The 22,003-nt window shown below is 34.0% G+C and overlaps 2 protein-coding genes across 3 annotated transcripts; both read right to left on the reverse strand.

The window, feature by feature from the left end:
• Positions 1-888: 888 nt before the first annotated feature.
• LOC145613448 (SPX domain-containing membrane protein At4g22990-like) lies at positions 889-8,796 on the reverse strand. Of its 2 annotated transcripts, none has more exons than XM_081668550.1 (11): positions 8,556-8,796; positions 7,893-7,963; positions 7,277-7,397; positions 6,410-6,721; positions 5,845-5,949; positions 5,206-5,660; positions 4,354-4,652; positions 3,433-3,623; positions 2,714-2,904; positions 2,350-2,483; positions 889-2,085 (listed from the first exon to the last, which is right to left on the reverse strand). In XM_081668550.1, the coding sequence occupies exons 2-11, from the start codon at positions 7,943-7,945 to the stop codon at positions 1,847-1,849; spliced, it is 2,100 nt and encodes a 699-aa protein (XP_081524676.1). In that variant the 5' UTR covers positions 7,946-7,963; positions 8,556-8,796; the 3' UTR covers positions 889-1,846. The 2 variants fall into 2 exon arrangements, with proteins under 2 accessions (XP_081524676.1, XP_081524677.1); XM_081668551.1 differs by lacking the exon at positions 8,556-8,796 and adding an exon at positions 8,098-8,323.
• Positions 8,797-16,097: 7,301 nt separating this feature from the next.
• On the reverse strand, positions 16,098-21,563 carry LOC145614201 (carbamoyl phosphate synthase arginine-specific large chain, chloroplastic-like). Its single transcript, XM_081669217.1, has 3 exons — positions 20,089-21,563; positions 18,676-19,368; positions 16,098-17,890 (listed from the first exon to the last, which is right to left on the reverse strand). The coding sequence occupies exons 1-3, from the start codon at positions 21,409-21,411 to the stop codon at positions 16,349-16,351; spliced, it is 3,558 nt and encodes a 1,185-aa protein (XP_081525343.1). The 5' UTR covers positions 21,412-21,563; the 3' UTR covers positions 16,098-16,348.
• Between the last annotated feature and the right edge of the window lie 440 nt (positions 21,564-22,003).

Here is a 22,003-nt window from a genome sequence, read left to right on the forward strand (position 1 = left end):
TTTATGGCGAGTTTACTTTAATGTGTCAAAATAAAACTATTTCAGTACGTCTTGTGTGTGGTCAGCCACACCGTGTGGCCACTTATAAAAGAACAAAGTAAGTCATATAAAACTGACCAAGTAACCCCTGTAATACTAACTGAGTAACCCTTATAACACTAACCAGGTAAACCTATAGCATTGACGAAGTAATCCCTTTAACACTGACCAAGTATCCCCTATTACACTAACAAAGTAATCCTTGCCACACGGTGTGGCCAGCCACATATAAGACTTTGTGTAACTATTTTGTAGTACTTTGTAAGTTTAAGCAAGTTTAAGTAGTTAATTTTTTCAACAAATTATGAAAAATTGACTCTATAATCCGTAAATCACTACGGTAGCTCCATCAATCTCACGAATTGTCACAAATTTATAGGGGAAAGAGTGAATTATGAGATGGATTTGCATTTCCTGTATCATTTCAACAATCATTCTTAGGGCCTGTTTTGATTGACTGAATTGAATTGAACTGAACTGAACTTATTGGAGCTAATTTGAACTGAACTAAATATTTTATGAGAGAAGGAAATTAAGAACTGAATTGAACAGAACTGAACTTATAGAAGCTGAACTAAATTGAACTGAAAATAATCTGAAGAGAACAGGCCCTTACATTGTAACTTATGTAACATGAATATTGTTACAAATGGGATAAGAATAAACACCCTCCAGTCCTCCACAACATCTTGTTCAATAAGCTTTTTGCTAGGTAATAGCTTTTGCTAGTTTGTTATGGAGCAAATGACAATTATTTGATGAGCTATTTAAAGTTGAAAAAGACTCCCTTGTTATATACAGATTTATAAAAGAAATAAACTTCTAATGAGGTAAAAGTAAAATAATAGTTTTAGCATGAGTCACATATTGTGTCATACTCCATGAAAATAAAGTTTTTATTCATTAATACATATTTCGTATTACATAATACATACGGTATATTTTGTTACTAAAGATAGTGTAATTAAAGGCACATATGATTGTGATTAATGTTCATCAACCCTACCATTTGGAGTAATGGTAGGGATGATGACAAAGTTTGGGGTGTCAAAGTCGGATCCGAGTTAATGACAAAAAGGCTGAACAAAGCAATTGTTAGGCCAAGACCAAATTGCGGGATGCTGCGCATGGAAATTCTTCTAGCTGGGCTCTGTGCAAGAGACCACGTATACCGCAGCAGCTCAAAGCTACTCCATACATCAGTACAAGGCAGCATGCAGCTTGGTGTGGACTGACCTGATGGACTGCAGCCTGAGAGCACTCCGAGCAGCAATATGACCCCACAATCTTCTACGTGGCCCTTTCATGCGACCAAAAAGAGTTCTTTTTTAGCCTATGAAAGGAAATTATGTAATTTACACCCGAATGTAGAATAGATATAATCAATACTTTTAGCCTTTTCTGGCATAGAGTATACAACAATCAGATCTAATCCACCTCTTAAGCGTCCTGCAGAATGTCAGTAATCTGCATTGCTGAAGAGTTCCATCTGCTGGTTGATTCATTAGCACAGTTCTTCCCAGAGAATATCATTTGTGTGTTAGTGAGTGCAGAATGCTGCCTTACACCTTGCTGTCATGACTAAGCAAGTACAGAAGTATTTTCAGCAGTCTGTAAGTGTCCATTGCTTACACATGTACAAGGCAATGAGGAGCAGGAAACAAATGTTAAAAAGGAATATAACCGGCATTTGGAAATCTTGTCACGAGCTTTTACTCCCTAATCAACTCAATTATCGACTCATAATGACCATATAAGCTGTACAATTTCCTTGCAAACATGAGGAGGTTAAACTTTCTTTTGGGACTCAGTACATAGAATTATATGTGAGGCAGGTAGCTACGATTGAGAAGATACATATCAGAAGAGAAGGGAATAGAGTAAGATTCAAAAGCTTGTTTTCACCCCATAACCCAGCCAGAGTTATCGTACCATCAGCAAGTACTCGAGCTAGGGTCCCTGCTTCTGTAGAAAGCAGTCCACCATTGTAGGTCCCACGAGCTAACCTCGATGACATGACTCGAGACAAAAGTGATAGATTGACACCTGCAAGCATATATCAAGTACTTTAACGAAATGAAGTAAATAGAGCTATGGCAAGCTATAGACGCATAATATATACAATGCAAGACAAAAACAGTGCTATACATATAGCTAGATGATTAGAGACTAGTGCTGAGAAAAAAAAAAAATACTATTTGCACTATTCTTTCTTCCCTAATTGCATTTTCATCAAATTTTCCAAGGAAAAAAGGTGGATGAATGCAAAGAAAAAAAAAAAAAGGGAACATTAAGGAAAAAAAGAACCACCTTCGAGTACTTCAGCAGATACAAATGTGAGGACTGCTGAGATGACATACTGTGGAACTGTATAAGGTATTCCAACCTTGAAGCTTAGGACAATGCCTATGCAAACAATGATCTCGGATGTCAACAAAACTTGCCTGCATCAAGTAGTCCACATGAATTACTTTAGAGCAGTAGTAAATATGTATATCAACCTTGAATATCAACGGATCACAATGCTTTGAGTCATTAATATAGAAGATTAGAGAAAAAGCTAGGTCCATAATTCTTGACGTGATTCCTAATCATAATTAAGGGCCAGGACAGCCAGCAGTGAGCTGACGAGAAGACATAACAATTAACACAGTAGGCTTCAGTTAGTGATTACCTTTCCTCAAACATATTGCTGATGTAGTTTCCAACTAGAACATTGACTGGGAGAACTGTTAGCCCAAGACATGCAAGAAAAAGTGCCACATATTGGGTAGACCACATAAAGTAGTATCCTGTAATGACGCTTGATTCTGCTAGTAGTATCTCCATTGCATATTTGAGCATGAAGTAAATCAGTAGTTGAGCCTGATAATAGGCAAAAAGACAATAGTTTAGAAATCTGTCATTGCAACCAAAGAATAGAACTACTAGAGAAACTATTAAGGCAGCATACAAATTCCAGCTGATTAGTTTAGCCACACAAACAGTTATTTATTGATAATAATATTAAAAATAATCATCCATTCATATTTCCTGAAAAGAGTTGCTTCATTAAGTAGTGATTAAATCAATATGGAAAGAGGAACAACCGCAGATAATCTTTAACTTACTGGATATACCTATGCGTAAAGTAACAATTTACATAATGCTATGAGATTGTGCTAGAGACAAATTGTATGCAACACAGCTTGAAAGATGTGGTTTTAACTCTGTCCCTCTTAAGATCCATCCTTGGGGATACAAGCCCTGGTATTTTGGTAATGACTCCAAGGGCCGTTATAGTTTTACACTGTTTGTAAGGTATTGTCCTAAGCTTATGCATGAGTAAATATTCCTTGATTGTTAAAAAAGAGGGAAAACAAATTACAAAAATAAATAAACTGAACTCCATACCTTGACAGAAGGTGTCAGTAGTCTATAAGCTGCTACAATTGAGGTGGCAGGTTTATGGCTTTCATCAGAATCTTCATCACATTGGTCAAAATCTTGACCTTCTTCATCATCATCATCCTGTTGTCTTTCCTCTGAGCTTCTAAGCAATGGTTGCTCCAAACCATTCTCCATTGCGTTATGTGTCTTGTTACCTTTTATATCATACCAGGTACAGAGTATTAGACAATACCAAGACAAAAAGAGATACTAAACACATGAACAATATGACACATGAGGAAAACTAAAACCTTCCTTTAATAGGTCAGTAAAAGAGGGATTATAAAAATGGTTTATTGAGGACAGCTTGCACTTGGTTATCAGACAATATATTTAGTTATTCACTCTTATCCAAGGTACTTACATGACAAATGTTGATTTTCTATATTATACTTGTAAAATACAGAAAAGAAAGAGTTATGCTTTTCACTTATTGAGCCTATTAGGTTGCTAGAGAGCTCAAGATATTTCTCTACAACTCATTCCCAGAAATTCGGGATAACAAATTTAGCATCCTAGAGTTTGCACTTTTTTTCCCCTATCCAGAATAAGTCCCCTGTACATGCATGACTTAAGACTTTCCTCAATCATAGAGCTAAAAAGGATATTGCAGCTTGTTTTTAGTTGGCAGCTTGTTGTTTAGAGGGAAAAAATGCATACCAACCTTCTCTTTTCACATACTACCATGAGAAAGTTAAGGGATTCAAGGAGGATATATTCAAGTTTCCATCAATATTTTCTGTCAAAGTCACTTGGTCTTTTTTGTTCCTTATGTATTTTATCTCATACAGTAGGTACAGAGGCAAAACATAAGCAGTGATTAAATAAAAGAAAAAAAAACATGCAGCAATAGGTTATTCATAGTAGTAATGGTCCATTACTTACCACGATTTGATTCCTGAGGTACAATGTTGCATTCAGGCTGGGGAGGTTCCTTAAATGATATGCAAAGACACAATAGGTAAACAAGCCATGCCAGCGCCATAAACCATCCAGGTAAAGTGTCATCATTGAATGTTAGTTTGAACAATTTGAATTTGGCTTGGAATAAACAAGCAAGAGCAGGACCACAAGCCATCCCAAGTGCACTGGCAGTAACAAAACCTGCAGATGCCTTCATCCGTAATTTGGGTGGCACACAATCACTAATGTAACGCCGATTTACAGCCCTAGCAGAACCCAACCTGAATTAATGACATCCGAATTCCAAGAATGAGATCCATCACAAAATCAAAGCAATGTATATATGTAATAAAGTGGTTTTAAACAAGTTGAGAGTTGAACTATAATTCAGTGTATAACCTACTGAAATGCAAAAGGTTCCGACTTGCAAACGTCACAGTCTCCACCCAATACTAACAGAGAGCTAGATTAATACCTAGAAGACTAGCATGAAGAGGTTCCAGTGAGAAATTTAGGCAATCTAAAATTTTCCATATTTCTATTAGGTTCCCTATTTCTGTTGTTTACATTATACAACTCAAAGCCCCTTAGTTTCCTGGCCCTGTTTCATTCTCATCCTAAATATGCATGAACTCACTAAGTGGCTCAAATCAAGGACAGTTATTTTGTTTAAAAAGAGCAGCAAGATTCTCAAATAGCAAAGCTACCTAGGACATGATAAATAGTTTTTAAAATATATATCTGAGGAAACATGAATCTTGAGTAAGGAAAAAACAGATGTATAGAGTTTTCTATTAAAAATACAAAATGATCAGTAGAGGTTAAATATATTACCCACAGAAGACACGGCCAATGAGAAGTACTGATATTGAGTCAAGGTCATAAGCCAGTGCATACAGGACATTTCCAACAAGGAGAAGAACACTGCTAAACACAAGGGGCTTCTTATATGATTTATTTGACCATGCACTGAGGTAGACCGAAGAGAACATTTGGGCAACAGCCATTGATCCAATCACTGCCCCACAAACAGTTGCTGCAGCACCAAGGCTTAGAGAATAACTATCAGCTGTGGGGACAATAATGTATGTATTGACCATGTATAGGAATGTGTTCATCAAGTTTAACAAAAGGGACATGAAATCAAATGCCTGATCACCAACATCATCCTGAGATGGGCTTGGTAGATCTTCTTGCATTATCATGGCATGTTTCCCCATGAAATTAAGGAAATTTGTTGAATTTGTCAGCCTATCTACAGCTGCTCGAATGGAAGTCACAACAGGATCCTGCAAACAATACACTATTAAAGTCGAGAAAGGCCACATTGCACCTCTGTTCAGAAAATTTTAGAGAAGATTCAGCTGATTATGTAGGTTTTTTTTAAAGAGCTTAGATATGAGAATATCGGGTAGTTTAGCATGATATGAAGAAGCAGCACTACATAATACGAAGTACTTGTATAAGTGAGACCTGGAGATGAAGAATTGGTTGGTCATATATTGATACATAGCTTCCTTCGTTGTCCTGAAGATCTGCAAGATTGCGGGATATGGCTCCCACAACAGCCCCAAAGCCCTGTATGTCCAGCAAAGTAGGAGGTTAATAGTGAAACAACATCAAGGGAGCGCATGATTTCCCTTTAGTCTCAGAAAGTCAATCTTGTAATGGTATCACAGAAGCAACAGATAATCATGATTCTTGATGAATGTATGTCATCTAAGTCATCAAAACTGTTCATCAATAGCATATTCCCAAGGCACGTGCTCCCTCTACATGCTTACCGCCATAAAGTTAATTAACCTTAATCCATGATACAAATTTCTATAAGACGCCAGTAAGCCCTCTGAGAATAAGAAGTATATGTGAATCTAGATACATTATCCACCAAATGTCAACATCATGATCACAAAAATATCACTATCAAGGATCCTTCATGCCTTAAATTGCAATATGAAAACAGATGCGAGCAAAAATGACACAAATTAAGAAAGGCAAACTGCAATTGTCATTTTATGAGCAGAACTTGGGGTACTACCACATGCTTGAATATTTGTTGCAGTTGTGAATAGGGATGATTAGCTCGAGTTTTGACATAATAATTGGTGAAGCCATAGCCCAAGCGTTTATCAAATTTTTTTAAGATCTTCCGCAGACCTATAGCATTCATTTCAACAAAGAAGAGAAGCCTCAACAGGTCTTGTCCCACAGCACGATATGCTTCTCGTACTTCAGACACATCAAGTATGGTTCCTTGCTGAAATGCAGTGTCTTGCTGTTCCCTGAGAGCAGACAACCTCTTTGCAAGTAGCCCTTGTTGCTCTAGCATGAACAAGACAATCTTCTCAAGCTGCTTACATAGAAGGGAATACCAACATTAAGCACTTCTCAAGCCAAACAATGACCAAAAAGTTCATCAAGAATCCAAAAATACAATGTGATTCAAGTGTTGAGGGCTTGAGGCAATGGCCTCTGAGTTATTAAAGATATAGCTTGGCCTCTTCTAAGCATGGGCTTTATGCAAGAGAATTAAACATTAGACGAGATCACAAGAACATATTAGCATTAAGCATGTAAGCCATGTTTTACAACCAGCTTCAAAAATTAAAATTTCATGTAACAACCAATTCTTTCTATTTCTTGACAGCAGGTTTCATTAATGAAGTGCTTTATTTAATTTCTCATAATGTAGCAATTTCATTTGTCAGAACTCAGAATAATTATCATACATCATCTGCATTAATTTGATCAAGTAGTAGACCTAGCAAAGGTTAGAACTCAATATTGTCCAATTGTCCATGCCAACCCAAACTCAAAAAGTATGATCAGAAGTTCAGAACAACACGTCCAGAAAAAAGGGCCTCTATACTATGTGTGCAACAAACAACATATCTGTCTGTAATACCTGATTATCCAGCATAAACGAAAAATCCTTCAGAACAAGAAGATGATCACCCGACCCATTCTCTATTTGTCGAGAATATTGATTGACCTTCTTCTTTAGAAACTTGTAGTCAATATAGTACCTTAATGTGAACAAGAATAAAAACAAAAATTAAGTCCAGTAACTACCACACAGGCTAAAATCAATTGTCTAATTCGCGACAAGGTACATGGAAACTGTAAGCCGGAAGGAAAGCATATAACACATGTTTTTTGCAAGGAAACCACTAGAATATATCTTCTCTTATCACCTACCACAAATGTCTACGTCTAATTTCACAGTACAAACACCGACTCGTTCAATTTGCAATAGTTCTCAGCAACCCAACCACCAGATTAATATTTTTCACCCCACCTTACAACATCACAACACATGAAATTCAGCAATGCTACAGAAATAACAGCCCCACCTCCCCCTCCAAAATTAATTTTTTTTAATAATGGTCATTGTTCTTAGTCAAAATATCTAATTGAACATAACAAAATCACATATATCACATTATAAACATAAAATTAAATATCCATTAATCTAACTATTAAAAATAATTACAGTATATTAAATAAATAATAATAATTACCCTTGCCATTCTTCAATTTGAGTTTCCTTAAGCTTTTTTCCAAAGGCCACCATCCTGGGAAGATTATTACACTACCATGAACACAAAAAACATCATAAGTTATAACATAAAGAAATATAAGTGTATGAAAATGCAGAAAATCCCATTAGTCATGATTAACTTCTTATATAATTACATATAAATTCATCCCCATTACGAAAATTACCGGATTTATTACCAGCTACCAAACGGGCCGTTAAAACCGAAAACTATATATGTTCATTGATTCAAATACTAATCATCTCCACTATGTTTGATATTTCCATTACTGTAGTATGTACTTCTAAATAAGGAAGTGATCACCATTAATAAATACAGAGTTATAATCTGACACTGTTTTTATTCTTGTTTTTTTAATGACAGAAAATTCCAAAAAAAAAAAAAAAAAAGTTTGTTTGCATTTTGTGATTCTGACAAGCGGTGTTCATTCACGTAAAATACACACAATATCTGATTTCATTTCATCCATTTATTTTCAGAATCAAACAAAAATAACCCTAAAAAATACCAACATTTGTTCAAAATTAAAATTTATACAAAAAATAAATTAAAATTTTGAAAATGCATTATCATCCAAATTTCCATAAATAAAAATAAAAAATAATAAAAAAAAAAAAAGAGAACCTTAAAGCGGCAGAAGAATCAAGGAAATTGTAAGGCAGGATTATGAAATTTAGGATAGTTTTGACATTTTAAGCAAAAATAAGAGTGAAGAAATTAAGCAAAAAAAGAGTGATTAAATTGGGGAGTAATCAAGCTAAAGGAGCAATGATAATGGTTGAGGAGAGAGAAATTTGGAGTGAGAGTGAGTGAGTGAGAGATTTTGAGGGAAGTACTCGCGCCTATTAAGTTTGCTGTTGTACACTGCCTTCCTTATTTAAAACCTGATTTTTTTTACCTTTTTTTATTTTTTATTTAAGGGTTAGGGAGTAGGCACATAAGCACATTTTCGAAACGGAATCTGACACGGGTCCACTCAATTCGGGTTAGCGGACAAGGTTATTTAGGGGTGGAGGGAAGAGTAAGGGAATTTTTACGTTTGTTCTTCACAAGTTTTGCTATTGAGGATTAATTTCACGAGCTCAAAATAACTTGTAAGATATGGTAGTTCCTTTTTTTTTTTTTTGGTGAAGTGATATGGTAGTTCCATGGTTACCTTTTGTACTATGCAATTATACATTACTTGATGTATTGTGATGAAAATTGCTGAATGTGGTCTTTGTAAAGTAAAAATAAATTAACTTTTTTTTTTTTGAATGGAATAATATTTTAACTTAAGAATTGAACAATGTATGCTTATTTATTTTATTATTATTTAGAGGAAATACATATGCTTATTCTTGTTGATAAAAAGGATTTGAAAGTGGCAAGTTGCATCAATCTTTAATTAATGCCTATGTCCTATGTGTCACCATCACCAAAGTGGTACATGGCACTTTCGTAATAACGATTTGGATAATTGATTAAAAAAAATACGCAATTTGATAATTGGTCTCAAATGTGGTACCCCTTCCTTCTTTTTTTTATACTCCGTATTATCAATTTTATTATAATACTCCGTATTATTGATTTTTCATGCAGAGCAGAGCAGATTGAAGCAGAGCAGAGCAGAGCAGAGCAAAGCAGAGCCGAGCAGAGCAGAGCAGAATTCATTAATATTAATATTATTATTATTACTAATATTATTATAATTACTAATAATATTATTACTATTATTATTATTATTATTATTATTACTATTATTATTATTATTATTTTTACTATTATTATTATTATTATTATTATTATTACTATTATTATTATTATTATTATTATTACTACAATTATTATTATTACTACTGCTGCTGCTACTACTACTACTACTACTACTATTATAATCATTAAATTTTATTATTAAATATTAATTATAATTAATAATATTTATATTATTAAATATTAATTATATTATTATTATTAATATTATTATTATCAAATATTAATAATGTTATTATTAATATTATTATTAAATATTAATTATATTATTATTAATATTATTATTATTAAATATTAATATTTAATAATATTATTATTATTAAATATTATATATTATTATTATTAAATATTAATTATATATTATTATTATTAAATATTATTTATATATTATTATTATTAAATATTAATTATATATTATTATTATTAAATATTATTTATATATTATTATTATTATTATTAAATATTAATTATATATTATTATTATTAAATATTTATTATTATTAAATATTATTTATTTATTATTATTATTAAATATTAATTATTATTATCATTAAGTATTAATTATTTATTATTATTATTATTATTAAATATACTATTATTATAATAATTCAATATTAAGTATTAATTTTAAGCAGGGCAGAGCAGAGCAGAGCAGAGCAGATTGAAGCAGAGCAGAGCAGATTTCAGCAGAGCAGAGCAGAGCAGAGCAAAGCAGAGCAGATTTCAGCAGAGCAAAGCAGAGCAGAGCAGCTCTAAAGAACGGGGCCTAAATCTAAACATGGTACAAGTGAATGAATATCTATTATGACTTAATAAAAATTTACATATATTTCGTAGGTAGGGTTATCCGGTGTATGTTAGCTTGCCGCACACCGTGGCCGACTTGCCACAAGGTGTGGCTGGCCGGACCAAAAAAAGCACTGGAGAGATAATTACGTTCAGTTTCATCTGTTATATATATATATATATATATATATATATATATATATATATATATATATATATATATATATATATAAAACTTTTTTTTAAAAAAAATGGTGTCCTTATAATGATGCCCTATAACTTAACTTTTAAAAAAAAAATTATTATGGTACCCTTATAACTTTTGTAAAAAAATGGTGCCCTTATAATCACAAATATACGTTAAAAAGCTTCATTGATTTGCTCTTATGATTCCACTAGATTAAAATCCCGTGCAATGCATGATTGTTAATAAATATTTTTGACAATAGTAGTATAAAATACTCCGTATAAAGTTATGATGTGCAAAAAATTTTCATTTATGTATATATAGAATATGATTGTTAAAGTGGAAAGAAAATATCATAATGTATAATTAGTTTACTTAAAGATTTTAAAAAGAAAAAAAAAAAGCGAAAGTGGCGGGAAATTTTTTTACCAAGTAATGACAAGTGTCATTGATTATTCGCTTTTAGTATATGTTAATAGATAGGAATTGTGAAATGGTAAGTCAAAGCAAAAAAGAAAAAGGAAATGATTTTGCTCAAGAAATAAGGAACAATTTGCTAAATTGGTGCTAAAAAATAAAGAAATTACTAAAATAGTGTTCACTTTAAAATATTTCTCAAAGTAGTGTTCACTTAGGATTGGAAAACTCTAAACCTAATTTTTATCGCTTCGTATTTAAAGTCTAAATAAAAAAATCATTGGAGTCTCAATACTATTCTCTAAGGGTTTTAATTAACCATTGTTCCAAACATTGATATTTCATGTTACATATTTTTTTGACAATTTATATCCATAACAAATATGCTACAAACGGACTGCAGTAATCAATTCACTTATTTGAAGCAGGGGAAGCATGAAATGTCTAGCTTGGGTCATATCATTGTTAGGGACATCCTTAAGCTAGTTGCTTTGTGCAGTTATGCTCCTTTATTGATTACTCGCAAGTCAGCAGATGCTAGAAAATTTTTAAATATTTATATTACTAAATATTCATACTCCATAGTGCATATATCCATTTTTACTATTAATAAAATAAAAAAGCATTAATGATAAGGCTCAATGCTAAATAAAATTAAGATATCGTAAGCATTATTTAAGATAAAAAATTTGATGTTTGACTTTATAAAGATATATCTTATATGCATAAATGAAAGTTTGGCTTGAAGAAATCCTACATATTGTAATCTCTGATGTTCTCCTTGATTAAGATTTGAGTAAGTAATAGAACAAAACCTCTTTGTGTAAAAAAAAAAAATAATAATAATAATAATTTGATGATATACATATTTATTAGGATTTTATTAGAAAAAAGTTAGGTTCGTAATTTCCGAACCTACATGTACACTAAATTGAGAAATATTTTTAGGTGAATACTATTCTAGTAATTTCTTTATTTTTCAACACCACATTGGCAAATCGTTCAGAAATAAGGGTATGGGAATCTGACCTCGCAAGGCACTAGTAAGTTGTTAAACCTTTTTTTTCCTCTCTAATTGTTTACTTGGGCCGGGTACTCTCCAGTTGTAATCCTAACAAAAATTGTTAATTAGCCATTAAACATCTTATCACTTGGTTGCATATATTTAGAATACCCGTGGCCATAACATCACGAACAACTCGATAACACCAGATTGCTTATTAGCTAAATAAAATTAAGAGTTTGTTCTGATTTACTGAACTGAACTGAATATTTTATAAGAGGAGGAAATTAAAAACTAAACTGAAAAAAAAACCTGAAAAGAACAGGCCCTTACACTCGTTCTTTACAAGTATATTCTAATATGCTCGTACCATTTTGACCATTTAAAACATATGTCCACACATATTCTCATCAATCGGAATTTCATTAATTCCATGTTAGGTTATTTTGTTGTCTTCCCCGTTAAAAGACACTAACATACAATCGTTTTCTAGCTAATTGCTAAGCTTGTCAATCACTCAATCAGATTAGTTATTAATATGTAATAGTAATAGTAGGATGTAAAATAGTACTAATAAGAAATGATGGATCTAAGGGAGCCAAGAGATTCGTGATATGGACCACCAGAATCTAACAGCATATTCGAGTTAGATTCTTTATACGTGGCTTATTTTCATGGCTCAGACTCCAGACTCCAAGGGATCCTTTTGCCTATGTTCATGGTTGTGTAATGCCTCGTGATTGTTTTAGGGTCACCCTTTTAGAATTAGGACATAATATTCGTAGAATCCTAGTTTACTATTCCAACAGCATATACTGTTTAGGGTAATCCCCGTCGTAATCCAGGCGGCAAATCGTCCTCGATTATATTAAATTAGTTAGACCGTCTTTTGTTCACCTATAACTTTCACCTTGAAATAAGTTCAATAACAAAGTTTCTGTGTTTCACCAAATATAAGTTATGATGACTAGAGATATATAATTAAGCTCAATTATAAGTTCAAGTTAGTTCAAATAGACCCATATAATATACAGAAAACACATTGATAGATAAGATTCATGGAGTATTTTGTTTTACGTAGTATAAAGAAAACTCGTAATTTTTTGGCATTTTGTTGCCTATTCAATAAACAAATTCAATTATTCTTAATTATTCAGAGTTTGACTCATAGCTCTAACCTAGTTATAGAGTTACCCGACCACAATTCACTCACAAAATTATTAAAATCCATAAATCCTTTAACATTACTATCTATCTAATACAAAGCATTATCTTTGATGATTCAAATCAAAATTAAATAAATTAAAGAACAGAGAAAGAGTAGTTCTAAATGTTGTAATTAATGACTTGAATTAAATATGAAGAATAAAGAGAGTACTTACATATATTTTAAATTATGCAAAACGATTTTAGATAATATTTAAACTCGTAAACCTTCAGCTTCAGCTACAGAGAAAGATGACCTTTGGTAAGTTGAAAAGCCTTTTAAACGTGACTAAGGCCTTTATGTAAGAGAACCACCAAGCCCCAAACTAAAACACAAGGCTACCACCCCTCACAAATGAGGAAAATGACACTAGATACTTTGTTCTTGAACTTGTTATGCTTTGTTGAATATAGTCAACCACATCATACAAACAAGGCATGCATGCATGCATATGGTTTTAAAATATTCTCATGGATTTTTATTCTTATTATTTAGCCGGTTGCCACACAATGAGGTATTTTTTGTGTCACAATGTGGACATTTTATCCTTATATTGTTTTTGGAAGAACATTGTTCTGCTATTATTTCATAGTAGTACGTACAAGGGGTAAACTCATGAGATTCGATTAACATATGTGGACATTTTTAAAGATTTTGAAGGACTATTTTTTGCTCATGTATCATGTTTAGTTTAGGATCTAAGATCTGTTTCGTGTTTGAGTGTATAAAATCTCCCATGGAAAATATAAGAGTCGTCGTGAATATTGCAAGACAACTAGTCACGTTATCAGTTCAAAGTATTCGTATAATACGTACTGTTCAACATTATTATTTCATTTTCAAGATGTAACAGAACAAAAGCATACGTGCATAATTAAAATTGTCATGAATATTATTGAGAATTGCATACACATACATAGTCACATTATATGTTTCAAATTACATTATCACCATGATTGTTATTAGTTTCAGACAAAAAGAGTGCTTAAAGAAACTTGAATAATTTGCACATAATTAAAAACAAATGATGCTATTATATGTTGTTGAATTATCATCTCTTCATTACTTCCAAGGTTGTTTTGACATATTTACAATTGAATTAATCCATAAAGGGTTCAATCCAATAAGATCCTTCACCTAAGCTTACAATTCTAAAATCAAAAAGAAGAAAATAAAACATATTGTAATTTAAGTTGTAAATAACTTAGCTAATGAAGGATATTATTTTTTATTAGAACATAATATAAAATGACATCTAATGAAAAATATTCAAGAGTTTTTCCTTAAAAAAAGAAGACTATAAAATCATCCAAAAGAGCAGTTGTTTGTTACTATTTCATATCTGCTTTTTAAATATTATAATAGCTTCAATTCCTTCAAATGACTAAAATTAGCATATGTTTTTAATACATAAAGTGCGCAACCTACATCAGGAAAGATCATCATTCCACTATCTTTAAATTGCCAATTTCATGCATATCCACACTCTTCTTATAATCAAAGTCTTAATCTTAATTATATCATGTTTACAAAACTAATTAATCAACTCAACTGTTTTCTTGTTTTTTGTCACTTTATGTTAAATCTTTATATTACATGTATGATTATGCTGAAATTTAGATTCTAATAATTCTTAGAAATTGGAGCACTGGGATTAATGTCGAATTAGAAGCCGACAAATCGGCTAATTACTTTACTTCCTCCTACGTAATGGTAGATTAGATATCTAATTAGTTTGTGTTTAGTGTAAAATAACGACAATTAACCTTTACATATGTAAATCTTTTCATCTTAAAAAGTTGGGTAACAAGAGTATATGCTCTTGATATACCTTGCAAGATTCTCACTAATGATCAATTAAATATAGACTTCAATTAGCCAATGTTTGAATACTCGACGAAATATAGTTAACAGGTATTATTGAAATGAACATATCCAAATTACAAGATTATTTAACTGTTTGATCAAATGTTTTTGGCTAGACCAAGCAACTTAGAAATATAACTTTTGAATTTAAGGCGAACTCTTTTTTTTTCAGAATCCCTTGAAGGATAACTTTTTATTTACAAACTATGTTATTCATTGTCCTACTTCCACCGTTTCTAAATATTGTTTCGGTTTCATTGTCCAAAAGAAATAAGTGGAGTAGTTACATAGTTCAAAATCCTACTCCATAATGATGAGAATTGACCATAACTTAATTAACTTCCCTAGAATCCCTCTTGCTAAAGGATGGAGTATACTTGATGATCCAACTGTAACTCAATTCTAGTTTAGTAAATTTGATAAAATTTCCGTATATCCTAAAATAGTATACCGGACTTTTCCAACAAATAGAGTACAATTTACGGAGTAGTAAACACAACTCACTTTCTAACTAATACAAGTATATTTTTTGGACAAATTATGTTTTGTGGGTGCTATCCTGCGTATCCAGTATGGCAGTATACACCAAAATTTCCAACTGCTGAGTGTTTTTAGACGTTTTTTGGGTCAATGATATGATATCATAGATTATTTTAAGCCAATTCATGGTATTTACTTTCAAAATATATCCCCACACAATGACACAACACAATGCATTCCAAATATCTTTTCAGGCCTCTTCATATCAATCTCAGGTACATCAGTAGTATGTCGATATGCAGTACGAAGTATGGAGAACTCCGAAAGAGCAACTAGAACCTGGTTTCCTGTTTTCTCTTTCTTTCGATCAACTTACAAATCCACGATGATCAAACATGTAACCATAGATTTAACTGTTTTGCCACAAATATAGAGATCAGAAGGCTTTATGATCAGCAAACTGAGAAGTGGTAATCAAAATTTTGTATCTCGATTACAGGTTAATAGCCCAGAATTATTTTGGGCATTCATTGACAACACATATCCAAAAATTTAATCACTAATGTTACAACCATCAATCTATGATACAAAAACATCCAACATGAAGTGATAAAACTTAGAAAATGATAATTAATCTAAACTTGTCCAAGTTTGACAACGGCAATAGCGAAGCTGGAATTATTACCTACCTTGATCGTGCAAATAATAACTTGTGAAGCTTAAGATACAGACTGCAATTTCTTAGATGCGCCAGTTTCTGCCTTGTCTTGGAAGAAGTCCTGAAGAGCATACATTTTCACAGGGCTAGACTTTAGGCTCTTAATTGCCTCTGCTGTCACTAGAGCACCAGCAACAGTTGTTACGATTGGAACCTTGTAAGCTAGAGCCATTCTTCTCAGAGCACGTCCATCAATCTGATCAAGATCATCACCTGAGCTTGTAATCACCATCAAATTGATCTGCCCATTTGCAACCATATCCCCTGCATGAGGTCTCCCTTCATGCATCTTCAAAACTCGCTCAACTGGTATGCCTTCTAATTCCAGAATACGAGCTGTTCCTGAAGTAGCGACAAGGTTGAACCCAAGGTCTAAAAAGCCACGGGCAATAGCTGGAAGGTGAGGTTTCGTCAAATCATTCAAACTCAGGAACACCATTCCAGAGAATGGTAGTTTCTGTCCGGCAGCAATTTGGGCCAAAGCAAAGGAGAGCGAGAAGTCATAGGCAATACCCATAACTTCACCAGTACTTCGCATCTCAGGGCCCAACAACACATCACAACCAGAAAACTTCTCAAATGGGAGGACTGCTTCCTTCACAGACACATGTTTTGGGATGAACTCTTTGGTGAAATTGAGATCACCAAGAGACATCCCAGACATGACCAAACAAGCATATTTAGCTAATGGGTGCCCAATTGCCTTGGATACAAATGGGACCGTACGTGATGCACGGGGGTTAGCCTCGAGCAAGAAAACATCCCCTGATGTTGTGATGGCATATTGACAATTCATGAGGCCACAAACATTTAATCTCTTTGCCAATTTCATTGTCCAAGTCCTAATGGTCTCCAAGCACGAAGATGAAACAGTTTTGGTGGGGAGAAAACAAGCTGAATCACCAGAATGCACCCCAGCTTGCTCAATGTGCTCCATTATCCCACCAATGACCACATTACCATATGAATCAGCTAAACAGTCGACATCTATTTCAATTGCATCAATGAGATACTTGTCAATGAGAACAGGTCGCTCTGGATCTACCTCAACAGCATTTTCAAGATAAGTCATCAATTTTTCGTCATTATATACTATTTCCATTGCCCTACCCCCAAGGACGTAGGAAGGCCTCACAACAACAGGGTAACCAATTTCAGCTGTAATTTTGAGAGCATCAGCTTCACTCTTTGCAATACCCCCCTTTGGCTGCTCAATCTTCAACTCATCTAAAATAGCATTGAACCTTTTTCTATCCTCCGCTGCATCAATGTTATCGGGCGATGTTCCCCAAATACGAACTAGGCCTGCCCCACTAGCACTTTTAAGCTTGTTCTCATCCAAATACTGTTGAATAGGTAGTGCAAGTTTCAAGGGAGTTTGACCACCAAACTGCACAATAATGCCATCAGGTCGTTCAAGGTCAATGATATTGAGAACATCTTCAACTGTAAGAGGTTCAAAATACAGTCGGTCACTTGTGTCATAATCTGTGGATACAGTCTCAGGGTTTGAGTTCATCATGATGGTCTCATACCCAGCATTCTGCAAGAGAAACGAAAACAAGTTAACCACTAAATACGAAGATGTAATACCACTATTTCAAGAATTTTGACAGAAGAATGAGAGCAAAATAAATAAATAAATAAAACGTAAAAAATAAATAATAATAAAATCAATGTTAGCACTGAAAAGAGTCAACAGTGTATTAGGACCAATGGTCGTTACATAAAGGCATTATTATATCACAAGAATTAGAATTAATTCTGGTAACACGAGTATAAAGCTTTTCAAGAAAAGGAGTGATACTTGCCAAAAATGTCAGCAAAGGAATATTTACTTTAAAGTGTACCATGTACAATATGGTGCTGATAAAATAATACTCCGTACCAGAAAGCATGCTGAGTGCTTTTCAAAGATGTAAAAATGCGGGAAAAATATCGCAATCATTCATTTAACTAATTCAAAACTTTCCAAATAAATCATTGACTAATATCATCACAATGGACAGCATAAAGCACATGCTTAGCAATATCTCTAATATTAAAGGCACAGTTCTTTTTTCCTGCATGTCCTAGAAGAAAAAAAACTATTAAAAAAATTATTGTACAAGTAATTTAGGATTTGACACATTACAAAATGTAAATCTAAAGGACTAGACAAAGCACCATTTGTTTCCAAAAATTCTCAAGCATCCAAAGGTTATTAAAAAATAATTTGCAATATATAATGTCCACAAGTATACAAGCACCACATGCGGCAATACAATAAATATACAAATAAAGATGTAACAAGCTACATTGGCAGAAAGTTTTAGCTCAACCACAAACCTGAAGGGCAAATGAAGTATGGCAGCAGCAGTAGTCAAATTCAATCCCTTGGCCTATACGATTTGGCCCACCACCAAGGATCAACACCTTTTTCTTTTGAGTAGTAGATGATTCACACTCAAAATCATAAGACGAATACATGTATGGAGTATTAGCCTCAAATTCCGCAGCACAGGTATCAACCCGCTTATAAGCTGGGGTAACACCAAATGACAACCTTGTAGAACGAACCTCTTTCTCTGTCGATTTAGTTGCAAAGGCAATTTGTTTGTCACTAAAACCTCTTTTCTTAATCTCATAGAAGTCATCCTTTGTGAGGTCAGACAGTTTTTGAGATAGAAGGTATTGCTCTGTATCAACTAATTCTTTGAGTTGTGTGAGAAACCATTTATCTACAAAACTCAGCTCATGAATTTCATCAATTTTCATGCCTTTCTTCATCACAGCATAGATAGCATGGATACGATCAGGGTTTGGAACACGAAGGTTGTATTTCAGCTGCTCCCAATCCCAATCCAACTCCTTTATCTTGCCGCATCCCCAACCCGAGTAGCCAAGTTCCAGAGATCTCACCGCCTTTTGGAAAGACTCCTGAAATGTGCGACCTAAGGCCATGGCCTCCCCAACAGACTTCATCTGAGTGGTGAGAATTGGCTGAGAACCAGGGAATTTCTCAAATGCAAATCGAGGAATCTGCAAGAGCGTATAACATGAAAATAATATGAGATGTGTAAATCCACTGGTACAAATAATGACAGTAATATTAATGAGATATTGATATATATTATATGACCAAGACACAGATAATGAAATGCTATGCAAACAGATCAGCTACATGACACTAAATAAAAAATTTCTGCTTATTCAGCAACCTCTAGAAGTTGCAGTCATGTCTAGCTATATTTAGAACTTCCCTAGGGGTCAAGGGTGCCACCAAATTAACAGGGAGAGTACATTTATGCTCGATAACAAATCTTCCAAAAGTCCTTTTGGCAGCATATTTGATGCTAGATCATTCAGTGATCACTGCTTCCATTTATGGACTTAACAGCTACCAGAGAAGCGTAACCACAATTTCACAATGGATTTTTAAAAGAAGTGAAAATCACTAAATCCTGTATTTTGAAACGTCTCTTATTTCTTGCATCTAAACATATATAATAACATCTTCATCTCAAATGAGGAGCCTTAACAATACCCCTTTTCCTTCACCTAGGCACCTAGCAGCTAACATTCACTACCTACAGCATACTACAGGTATTTTATAAGCTTACATTCCATAAGTAACTAACTTATCAGAAAGTCAGAAATATATTATTACACTATTTTCAGATAACCAGGGGCAGGGGAGATGAGGTAAAGCTGCTTGCAGAAATTGTAAGAGATCAACAGAATAAATAAAATAATACTGACCTTTGTCACCACATAATCAATAGAAGGCTCAAAACTAGCTGGAGTTTTCCTTGTAATGTCATTTGGAATCTGATCCAGAGAGTAGCCAACTGACAACTTAGCAGCCATCTTCGCAATCGGAAAACCAGTAGCTTTAGAAGCAAGTGCAGATGACCTTGACACCCTAGGATTCATCTCAATAACCATTACTTCCCCGTCAGCAGGATTAACCGCAAACTGAACATTTGAACCACCACATTCAACTCCAATCTCTCTAATAATAGCAATAGAGTAATCCCTAAGCCTTTGGTACTCCTTATCAGTCAAGGTCTGAGCAGGAGCAACAGTAATCGAATCCCCGGTATGCACTCCCATAGGATCAATATTCTCAATTGAACAAATAATAACCACATTGTCAGCCAAATCCCTCATAACCTCAAGCTCATACTCCTTCCACCCCAACAATGACTTCTCCACCAACACTTGAGAGGTCAAGCTAGCAGCCAAACCCGACTTACAAATCGTCTCAAACTCCTCCCTATTATAAGCAATCCCTCCTCCGGTCCCTCCCAACGTAAACGCAGGCCGAATAATCAAGGGAAAGTCCCCAATCTCACTAGCAATCTGAAAACACTCATCAACAGTATTCCCAATCCCTGAAGGCGGTGTCTTTACACCGATATTCTTCATAGCCTCCCTAAACAACTCCCTATCCTCAGCCTTCTTAATAGCATCTAATTTAGCCCCGATTAACTCAACCCCATATCTATCTAAAGCCCCATTTTCAGCCAATGCAACAGCCAAATTCAAAGCAGTTTGTCCCCCCATAGTAGGAAGCAATGCATCAGGCCTTTCTTTCTCCAAAATTTGTTCAACTAAATCAGGGGTTAATGGGGTAATATAAGTTCTATCAGCCAAATCAGGATCAGTCATAATAGTAGCAGGGTTAGAATTTACCAGAACAACTTCATACCCTTCTTCCTTCAACGCCTTACACGCTTGAGTACCCGAGTAATCAAACTCACAAGCTTGTCCAATCACAATTGGGCCAGCACCCAGAATCATAATCTTCTTCAAATCAGTTCTTTTCCCAGTTTTCTGCACAACTTTTTGTGGGGTTTTTTTAGCACCATTTTCTGCTTCACCCTTGATAGTTGAAGAAGTTGCCCGTGTCCTGAAACTCCATGGCCGTGCAAGACGCAAGTTTAGGGAAGAAGAGAGGGTGTTCTTGGAGTGGAAAAGGGTGGAGTGGGAAGAAATTGATTTGGGTAAAGAAGGATTTCTGGGTTTTGGGAGTGAAGGTGATATGAAATTTTCAGGAATTTGATGAATACAGTAACTCATTCTGTGAAATTGGAGATGATGAATTGAATTGAAGAGGAGAGAGAAAATGGGGTTTTAGAGTATTGGTGGCGTAGATGAGGGAGAAGGAGGCCGTTGGTGAAGAGAGAGGAAGAAGGGTTTTGAGAGAAAAACAGGGTTTTTGAGGTGGTGTTACTGAGGCAACTGAGCTAGATGAAAATGTTAAGGTTAAATTTTGGGAAAACTCACTCAATCAATCACTTGACACTTGCTGATAGGGCCCTTTTTAAATATTCTGTGCGTCATTTTTATGTGTACTTCTCACTTGCCGTTCTACGGTACCGGTAAATGACGTACACGAGATTTGATTTAAGAAAAGAAGTTGTATCACTGCTATAGAAAAGGTAAAAAGGCAGCTGATAGATTGGCTAATTTAGGTGTTGTCCTTCAAGAGAGGGTAACTTATCTTGATAAAGCTTCTATAGGAGGACATAATTGGGGTGACTTCACCTCAGTTTGTTAGTTAGTAGGTTAAAAAAAAAAAAATCACTGATTTAGGGTTTAACAATTTAACCTAATTGTTCATCCATTAAAATTGTGATATTCAACTTATAGGATGTCGGTTTTATATGAT

The sequence above is a fragment of the Chenopodium album genome, chromosome 25 (genome assembly GCF_948465745.1).
Source record: "Chenopodium album chromosome 25, dcCheAlbu1.1, whole genome shotgun sequence".
Lineage (NCBI taxonomy): Eukaryota > Viridiplantae > Streptophyta > Magnoliopsida > Caryophyllales > Amaranthaceae > Chenopodium > Chenopodium album.